At 36.0% G+C, this 10478-nt stretch overlaps 1 protein-coding gene across 1 annotated transcript; it reads right to left on the bottom strand.

The window, feature by feature from the left end:
• Window positions 1-3346: 3346 nt before the first annotated feature.
• On the bottom strand, window positions 3347-10470 carry LOC113078251 (kinesin-like protein KIF26A). The gene is made up of 4 exons (XM_026250574.1): window positions 10460-10470; window positions 9623-9813; window positions 6089-6239; window positions 3347-3942 (listed from the first exon to the last, which is right to left on the bottom strand). Exons 2-4 carry the CDS (start codon window positions 9713-9715, stop codon window positions 3761-3763), a joined length of 426 nt encoding a protein of 141 aa, XP_026106359.1. The 5' UTR covers window positions 9716-9813; window positions 10460-10470; the 3' UTR covers window positions 3347-3760.
• Window positions 10471-10478: the final 8 nt, after the last annotated feature.

A 10478-nucleotide genomic window follows, 5' to 3' on the forward strand; every position in this document is an offset into this window, starting at 1 on the left:
TCTATCTATCTATCTATCTATCTATCTATCTATCTATCTATCTATCTATCTATCTATCTATCTATCTATCTATCTATTTATTTATTTATTTATTTATTATTTAATGCTCCTAAAGTAATAAATTTCTCTCTCAGTATATCTGGTAGCCCAACATGTCTGTTCGTTCACAAAGTGTTGTACAAAGAAGGAACATATCCTAGACCAGTCTACACAGCAACTAAAAATGAAAATGAAAATGTTAAGACTATTACCGCAGGCTAGGCAAGGCTATATTCACAAATGGGAGTCACAGCAACCATTGCCATGTATTTGATGGACACGTGCTGCCTCTGATGGGATTAATGCAATAGGCGTGACAAGCGGCACACTGGCTCCTCACAACAAGGAGCAATTAACCCCGCTACTATTCACCCCTACATTTCAATGTGCCAGTAAAAGAAAGATACATCACCCTGTCACTGCTATGTGCCAATCACACTGTATACACCAATGCATACTCACAGTTTGGACCTGTCAATGCAGGAAATAAGCCTTTTTCATAGCAAATGACTTCTCATTGCTTGGTTCACTGCTTCAGATCCCCAATCAAGGTGTCACAGCAACCTCAATCATCTTACTAAAAATAAATGCATGCACTCTTTTCATTAACAGGCATGAGCAGGAAATATAAGCATCATTAACATGCAAAACAAAACACAAACCAAGCATCAAACCAAACTAAAAAACAAACAAACAAAACAACAACAAAAAAAACATTAATTGTTTGCTTATTAGAGTGGAAGATTTATCAGAAATAATATAAATAAGTAATAATGAGTAATTAATGAGTAACACATAATAAAGAGTGTGTTGTTAGGATATTTATTATTCAATGCAACATAACCACTTATTTCACATACATACACACTGATATTTGGCTAATGCTTCAGCCTGCAGAAACATGGTTGGCGTGTTTTTTTTTCCCTTTTTTTTCTTCACCAGTGTCTGTTATGCTGTTTTTATTAGATTATTCATGCATTCTGTCATGAATCTCTAAATATTTTTCAATTTATGGTAGTTTTCAACATAAATGCAAGAAGTATAGCATTGTGTCAGAGGATGGAATTGAAATACTGCGGACTCCACCTCCATTTTGTCCATTTTTGTTGCACATATTCACAGGGTGACGAAGAACTCAATCACATTCAGAGCCTGGGGGTTGGACTGTCTGCTTTTGAACCTGCCCTCCCCCATCCATGTACGTAATGAACAGAGGAAGACAGATACAGAATGAGACACATCAAAGGTTTTCACTGTAGGAGACCAACAATCGAGGGATATGCAGAACTTTAGGAATGGCAGATGATCAAATTCTGCAGTCTTTTCTGCGGGAACAGATTTGGTGTGCTTCTAGTCAGCAAATTTGACAGGGTCACTTGGTGACTCTCAGTGACACATTATGACATAAAGGACTAGATGTCTTCAGAGAGACTGATTAAAACATCTCGAGCCATTTGATGAGACCATCTGCTGAGCAGAACAGGAGAGAGCAGTTGGAATATCCCACCAATGGAATCACTCAAAGTGATTTTACCCTGTTGGGCTTTTGCAGCTCTCAGGTGTCTTCTGCGTCTATAGACTCACAATGCCCAAGAGCTTAAATGAATCACAAAGCCAGTATACCATCATTTATAGAGCTGAAAACCTAATGAAGATCAATCTGTGGTATGATTAAATTCTCAAATTTGTTTTGGCTCCAGCCATCTGTGTAGGAGCATCTTTTCATCGCCCCTGTGACCAGTAAAAAAATTAACAAGTCCACATTGGATGATTGCTTTAATGTCAAGTCGTCATTACCTTACACAGTCTCTTCTCCTGCACATGTGAGAAGTGATCTTTTTTATATGGTTGGTAACTTTTATTGTGTTACTATACTGAAATATTACATTATACATGACTAAAAACTTCGGCTCTGTAAGTTTTTATAAAAGTTTTTGAAAGAAGTCTCTTAAAGTTAAAAATACAGTACAATCAGTTATAAAACATTTCTATTTTAATATATTTAAAATTGGTTTTAAAACGATTATTCCTGTAATGGCAAAGGTGAATTTTCAGCAGCAACATTTCTTATTATAAATGAGAATATAAATCACAGATGACATTATTTTTGAAGTGTTATTGTTTGTTAGAAAGAAGAATTATGGAATACATTCAGCTGTTCTGTTTGGTTTGCTGATATTTATGTACAAATATTTTATGTCATTTATACTCTGGCCTTTATAACAGAAGGGATCTTAATGTTCTTTAATGCAGAAAAATTAAATAGCCACACGAAGAATTATAAAGAGGAAACATTCTTTTTATTCATAACTTTATGTTAATGCAAACTTAAGAGTCTATACATGGTTTTTAAAAAGGATAAAAAACTGTACAATACAAAGCAGGAACACTGATAACGTCATATACATTGAAAAACTCTAAATGCTTGGCAAATCTGCTAAATTTAAATTATTAGTAGAAATCAGAGACTACCATACAAAACAAAGAGGAAAAAAATAATTCATGCAGCAACTTGGAGAAAAAAGCCTGTGTCTTTTTTCTCTGTTTAAATAAAGAATCATTCAACAACAAAAACAAAGAAATAATTTTAAGATGTAAAAAAATAGCCATGTTTTCTATTTCAAACTCTTGCAAATCCCAATAATCTCTTCTGTTTGTTTCTTTATGAGAAACATCAGTCACACTTCTCTCCAGAGACACTTTAAGGATTAACATGACAAACAAAAATCATCAAACATTAGAGGCTGAAGATAAATCACGGGACACAGTGAGGATAAGGTCCTGTGCTGAGATGCTGTCAACAGATGATAGCCATTTGTATATTTGAACATATTCATTTTCAGTGTAAAAAGGCATAATCTTTTGAAGTTCAGGTAGATAGAGTGAATTCGTTTACCACGCTAAAAGAAACCAGCTTAACGCTGGATGTTGCATGATCAGAGAAGAACAGCCACATGCATACGTTACAGTATGACGCACACAGCACACACTGAAATTCATAAGTACAAACTCACTTCGGTTTGATGTCCTGAGAAGTGTTTGAGACAAGCTCTAATTTCTGATTTGCCACCAGCTGCACCAATCAGTTAAAGTAGTAGATCTGTATCAGAGAGCCAATCATTGTGCAGAGCGACTGTAACTAAATGAGACAGACGACAGTGCCACAGCTTCAGCATCTTTATCCAATCGAGTGACATCACATCTGTCAGGGGCAAGCACGTTTTTGCATTACGCTGAAGAAAAAAGTCAAATACTAAAAAAAGTTGAGTTCTAATTGTGGTCAATTATATATTAAAAAGGCAATAATATGGGGAGTTTTCTTATTATTTTGTATTGTTTAATACTTAAAACTATATTTTACACACTTTAGCTCTTATAAATACACTATATGCTGCATTGCAATGCAAAATACTTTGTTTTTCAAAGTGTACTTGAGAAAGCATGTCTCAATACTAGCACCAATCATAAAGCAAAGATAGTTCTTGGGATTTTATTTATTTTTTACTTTAATTTTGGTTTAAGGCACTTCCTGGTTAAGTTTAACAAAGATCTCGGGAAAGGGACTCTTATCCTATCCAGTTTCTCAGCATTTCAGGGAGTTTCTAACCATGCTTATTCAATATCTTCACTTGTTGAAGGACAGTCTCAATCCCAGGAAAAAAAAAAAGATCTTGCCATAACTCACAGCTAGCTTCCAAACAACATCCTGTTTTGTTCTCTCCTAGACCTCCATCTCCTGTTGTCCACTCTGTCCTGGAATCGAGGGCACAGCGATATCGAAGCAGGTTTCCATCATCACACGAGACTTGCATAGGTTGACACAAAACTCCAGGTCTCCTGTGGCCTGTGCCAGAGCCTCCAGGTAGTCCTGCGACTCCTGGTCCAGATCAGGGTCCACATCAACTAATAGAAATAGGGAAAAAATGCAAACAAAGTTATTATTTAAAAACATAGGGATGCAAATGTAACATTTATTTTGACATTTAATTAAATTAATTATGTTTATTAATGTTTTGTATAAATGACAGGCCATGGTAGGCCAATTTAACATTAAAATTTTGTAAGAAAACAAAAAAACAAAAGACAAACTAAAAATTCTACAATATGGACATTAAACAATTAAAATATATACTGACTAAATGTACTTTTTGTAATGTTTATTCAATGAGTTACTTGACCACCACAATAACCAAATGTTTAAATTATCTTTATTTGAGTGACTTTTCTCCGTAAATAATAATTTGTGTGGTAAATTCATTTTTAATTTTATTCTGAATAATTCCTTTGAATGCAATCCTAATTAAAATATGTATACATATAAAAGTCAAGCAATCTCTAAAATAAATACACATATAGAAGCCACATTATTGTACTACGTAAAAAGGTTTGACTAGGTGATGTGCTATGCAGCCCGATTGATAGTTTTAACATTCAAGACATGAACAAACATCTCTGCATGTGATGGTTGGTTGGTGTGGGAGATGGGCTTGTAGAAACACCATCCTCATTTTACTGGGCTCTGAAGAGGGGCTGATTTATACAGCATGACAGCCCCAATCACAGCTTTACCCAGGACAGCAGTCACACATGAATGGTAAACATCACCTGGCCAGTGGGCAGGTGGTGATTGCAGAAGAGAAAAATAATACTTTATTGATTCAAGAACACACACAGGCACTCCTTCTCTCCATGTGCCTGCCATTTTCTCTACATTATTTCTATACATCCTGAGATTTTTCTCCCACATACTGTTTACAAAAGTGTTTCTTCTAACAAAGTGGAGACAGATACTTTGCAATATGATCAAGGTTGTTGTATTACTGCTTTGTAATATTTGTAATTCAAATACAGAATAAAAAAGACATACAAAATCAGCAGAGCTTTCTTTGCTGCTGGCAATGTTCTTTTTCATTCTCAGTAGAGTAAACAGTACTAATGACATAATTCAGCTTCATTTTCTTCAAATAATTGTCTTGCCCTGTTTGATATTGAAGGTCTTTACAAATTAATTTAAAAAAATTCTGAAATATTATAAGAAACTGAGACTAAAATCCTTGTCATTCTTATAAAGTCTGTGTCCAGAGTTAGTTCTTACAGTTTAAGCATTGAATGGAGTTACACAATTACACTTATATAAGCTAAACAAATCGTTTCACAGTTTACATTTATGGAGAATATTCTAGAAAGCCAATGTTATCCATTATTGTAATACATTGCCTCAGCAGGAATTAAAATTAGCCAAAGCTCAAGACATTTCTGTGAAGGCACCATTACCTCATCATTTTCTTTTAAATCCTGTGGTACCAAGTTCAAACAGTTAAATTAAAGTCATAAAGGGAGCCATTAGTCTACATCACATTAGTGGGAAACTTATGCTGTGTAAGATTCATGGTAAAATTCATCATTCCTGACCTTGATGCATGGTAGAGTGTCACAGTAAAAATGCCAAAAAAAATCTCTTTTTGGCTAAAAGCTTGTGAAATTTGTAGCGTTTATACCACACCACTAAGTTCCGTGAATAATATTTTTGTGTAATACTTGATAATATTCAGTGTCACATAAATTAGAGGTTTTCAAATTGAGGTCAAAGGGGCCACAAGTGGGCCAGTGGAAATTTGCATCAACGAGGCAAGTTAACTTGAGATGTTAAATATGCTTGACACAAATTTTCAGCTTTTTAAAGTCATAAATCATGAAATTAATCACATTTATTTTGTTCTATTGACAGACCTAGTTTTTAAACAATAAATAGATGCAAAAAACACTGTATAAGGTACATTTTCTTAATATATATATATATATATATATATATATATATATATATATATATATATATATATATATATATTGCTTTGGATTTAGTGCAGTAACAGCAAGATGTAATTTTGTATACAATCATGTGTAGATGGATCATACAATAAAAAATTTTTTTGTCATACTTTTAAAAGAGTATCTTTCATAAAGAGAAGGCCACTTTTGATATTCATTAAAATAGAAAGCATTTGAAAACCACTGACACAACCACTGACAATAATACTTGGGAACTTACATTCTCCCATCCATTTGCTGGGGTCCAGCATGAGATGAGTCTTGGCGTCCTCTAGCTCCTTTTTCAGCTTCTCGTGCTTGGCTCTTAGCTCCCTGATCTGCTGCTGCCTCTTCTCCAGCATCCTAAGGCGGGCGTTAAAATACTGCAAACCCTGCAAGTGTGGAACAGCAGTGTGAGTTGCTTACAGTCAACCACAAATCTCTTGCCCCTATTACATGCACCTACTAGACTATGTGTGGCTGTCCTCAAGGCATTGCAATTTAAAGTGAAATGGCTTAAGCTGAATTGATTCGATGCTCGTAACCTGTACAGAGGATTTAAGTCCTCAGCCCTTTGGTCAGATTATTAGGGCCAAGCTAGAAAATAAAATTAGCATCCAGGTTAAACAGTAGCTGGTCTTCTAGGGGCATGTTTGCTTAAGTGATTAAAAAGAAAGATCATGTTCATGAGGAACCTGTTACTGAAAGGTTGAATTACAGTATAGATTACCCTCCTCTTATAATGTGTATTGTGTCAGTACCAGGTGGCCATTAGAAAGTAAATGAAAATGCAAAAATAACAATTTCTTTTCTGCAAATATCTCAGGTTTGACAACTACATATCTAGGTAAAACACGTTTTTATGCTATGCCAACTGCAAACTGAATTGTATTTTTACAAAACAGAAATAAACTTAGCAGTTATACAAATTCCTACCCACATACATACATATTCACATAAAACAAGAGGATGAACAGCTTCAACTTCATGAGCATCTGCCAGACTCTAATATGCGAGCTGAGATCATTTTTTCTTAAATGAAAATAAATCAGAGCTTCATTCGACTGAGTTAATGTCTTTTCCTCTCGTCTTCTCCACACAATTGCCTGTGTGATCAGGGTTAGAAACTCACAGAGAAACAGTTAATGACCCATAGACATTCTGTGTGGAGTGGGCTATAAAGACCGATCAGGCGGGCCACAGATTGTGGAGCCACACCTCATTCATCACAGGCACCCCTGACCCCTCCCCAATGCTCTCTCTCTTTCTATCTCTCTCACCATCTCTTCCTCTCTCTGGAGAGACCTTAGCTAATCTCACTTCTTTCTGTCCTACAACACCAGTCATCCCTGTCTAACTAAAGCTATCAGTCCAATCTAAAATCAATTAGCCAACATAAGTAATTGTCACAGAGATAAGCTTCATTCCTGACAACTGTACTTGTCACAAGATGTGAGAGAAACATCAGAATTTCATGCTAATTTATGATACTTTTAAGGAGAGGAGGACAGTAACCGAGTACATTTACCTGAGTATTGTACTTAAAGGGATGGTTCACCCAAAAATGAAAATTTTATCTTTATCTGCTTACCCCCAGGGCATACAAAATGTAGGTGACTTTGTTTCTTCAGTAGAACACAAAGATTTTTACTCAACCCTTTGCCATCTGTTAGTCTTATAATGGAGGTAAATGGGAATCACAGCTAAAAAAAAACAAACAATAAAACTAAAAGAAAAAACATACATAAAACATAAAACCAAATGAAACCCTGTGGCTTGTGACGATACATTGATGTGTAAAGAAACAAAACGATCAGTCTGTGAAAGAAACTGAACAGTATTTATATAGTTTTTTATTTCTGATTCACGCAATGGCCAAAACTGTTTGAACTCTAGGCACGTCCTCCTGAGCATGTTTTCAAGCAGGCGAGTGAGACGTCTTCTTCTTCTTGCTTTATGGCGGATCGCAGATGTATAAGTGCATTACCACCACCGATCTCTCAAGTGGACATTGACACTCCTAATTGAGTTTATTATTATTATTATTACAATTTATTTAAAAAGGGACCATGTACAATTTTAAAGGGGTCATATGATGGGATTAAAGTGTTATAAGGTCTCGGTGCATAAAGAAGATCTGTAAAGTTGCAAAGACTACAGTCTCAGATCCAAAGTGATTTTATTTATCAAAGTTAAGACTCCACATCCCCCAAAAAACAGCTCATTCAAACACACCCCCACGTGTACGTCACTATGTGGAAATATTTGCGTTTGCGTAATGCCGCCCAAATGTTCACACAAAGAAAGAAGGTATGGTTTCAGTAACTGCAGTTAGTGTTGAAGCAGCCATGTTAGGGAGATGTTGTCTGTGTCTAGGCAAAAGCAAAAGCACTTTATTTGGTCTTCTGAAAGTAGATGTATTTAGCAATATTTAAGATTACTTACACAGAACAGCAACGCATTTTTTTCACAACTGTTTCGTGAACCTAGGAGAGGGGGTAATTTCTGACTTTGCTACAACTTGGCTCTTCTGAATCAGCTACTGAATGTTTTGTTATTAGATTAAGAATTTGCTATTGACTGTTCAAATGTGGAGTTTTGTGCGTTGCATGTGTGTGTGTGTGCTTGTGTGTGAGAGAGAGAGAGTCACATCACAGTGGAGTCAGTTGTCTTTAACCATCCGTGGCTAGTGTACTGCAAACCCATACGAGCTTCATTACTGTGTCTGTCATGCGACTCTGTTTCCCCTTTCAGGCTTGAACTGATGGTAAAACTAAGGACATTACCAACTGTCTTTAGATTTATTTTGAAAGATGAAGCTCACGATTGTGGAAAGGGGCATTACATTTCTGACGAGTGCTTGCAGTGTTCGGCCAATCACAATGAACTGGGTCGGTTGGCCAATCAGAGCAGATCGGCGCTTGTCAGAAGGAGGGACTTTGTAGAAAATGACACGTTTGAGAGAGGCGGAGCATAGAGGACATACAGTAATGTACATTATTAGAAAAACTATGTGTTTTTTGAACATTAAAGCATGTCAACATATTCTGTAACACAAAATAAACAAAATAGTGAACTTTAAAAAAGAGCATTATATGAGTTCTTTAACATAAATGTTTCAATTTCATTTGTTGTACCGAATTTAGCCAATGACAAATTTTCATCCACAGTCCCTTGGCAGGTAAACAGAAAAACAAAACAACAAACACATACATCTGTAGGACAGATTGTAGATAGAGTGTCGAAGGTCCATTTGAGAGATAGGTGGTGGTAATGCAACATAAAGCAAGAAGAAGAAGAAGAGGATGCCTCACGTACCTGCTTGAGAATGCGCTTAGGAGGACACACTCAGGAGAGATCTAAGAGTTTGGAAATTGCATGAATCAGAGGTAAAAAACATTATAAATACATACAGTTTATGCATAGACTGATTGATTTGTGTCTTTACAAAACAATCTATCGTCATGAGCCACAGGGTTTAATTTTGTTTGTGTATGTGTTATTATTTTTGCATTGTTTGTTTGAGCCATGATTCCCATTCAACTCTATTATAAGACTGACAGACTGCAACGGTTTGTGTTAAAAATCGTTGTTTGATTCTAGTGCAGAAACAAGTACAGTTTCACTGTACACTTGGTTCAAATATGGATGAATAGAGTAGATGTGTGCACACACTACCAGAGAACACTTACTAAATTAACCAGAATGAGACTGAATTCAGTGATAAGCATACAAACAGCATAGAATGCACTTATCAGACGTACTGTCTTCTTACCTCTGTCAACCCTTCTTTGCGTCTCTGAAATCGTTCCACATCATCAATTTCGTACACTTTGATCTCGAAGGGCTCCTTCATAGCACCCCCCATTGGAGGCAGATCGACCCACTGGCCTGCTGCACCAACCTTCCTGCCCAGAGAAGAGGTGTCTGGCAGAGGAGCAGGAATCAGACGGCGTCGCTGCAGGCCTGGAGGAGTCACACAGGGTAATGCTCTTCATGTGGGCCGGATATGAACAGCAGAGTTTGTTGGGATGCTTTTAAATATGTATGAGGCTTGTAAGTGGTTACAGGATTTAAAGCAAAAATTATTGTTGGGTAAATGCAGATTAAAGAATAGGGTAAATGCAAATTAAACACCAGATATGCATTATAACATTGGGTTCATAAATTTAAATGGCCTAAATAGACTGACTGGTTAGACAGGATGCTTTACTAATATTTACTGTCCTGGTGGAATCTTAGGTAAAAGCCATAGAGTACTGTGCAACAACAATGGTCTTTATGTCAGACTGTATGAAACATCATAGTGGAGATTTTGGCCCCATTTGTCTCCAATGACTGCTCGTAGGGACAGTTATACTAGAACACTGTGATGTAAACATTGGCTAAGACACTCAATTTAAAGGTGAGGATGGAAATAATACTTTTTAGGATGGAAATAATAAGCAATATTTTTGGTCCTCATTATCATAGTCTAGATACATTACAACACGTATTACAACAACCTTTAATGTAATACCAATTTTCCATTCTAACCTTTGAAGGCCATATAATAAATACTGAATTGATCACCATTAAATAGCGCCCTGAGTGGTTTCCCAGTAAAACTCACCATTAGATCTCTTTTTGGA

This window comes from Carassius auratus, unplaced genomic scaffold (assembly GCF_003368295.1).
Source record: "Carassius auratus strain Wakin unplaced genomic scaffold, ASM336829v1 scaf_tig00024854, whole genome shotgun sequence".
Taxonomy (NCBI): domain Eukaryota; kingdom Metazoa; phylum Chordata; class Actinopteri; order Cypriniformes; family Cyprinidae; genus Carassius; species Carassius auratus.

Excerpts from the sequence above, each read along its gene's own strand:
- LOC113078251 (XM_026250574.1), bottom strand. The coding sequence starts at position 9,715 with ATGGGGGGTGCTATGAAGGAGCCCTTCGAGATCAAAGTGTACGAAATT. Across the intron at positions 6,240-9,622 it reads GCAAAGAAGGGTTGACAGAG|GGTTTGCAGTATTTTAACGC; the intron begins GTAAGAAGACAG and ends CCACACTTGCAG. Across the intron at positions 3,943-6,088 it reads CAGCAAATGGATGGGAGAAT|TTGATGTGGACCCTGATCTG; the intron begins GTAAGTTCCCAA and ends TATTTCTATTAG.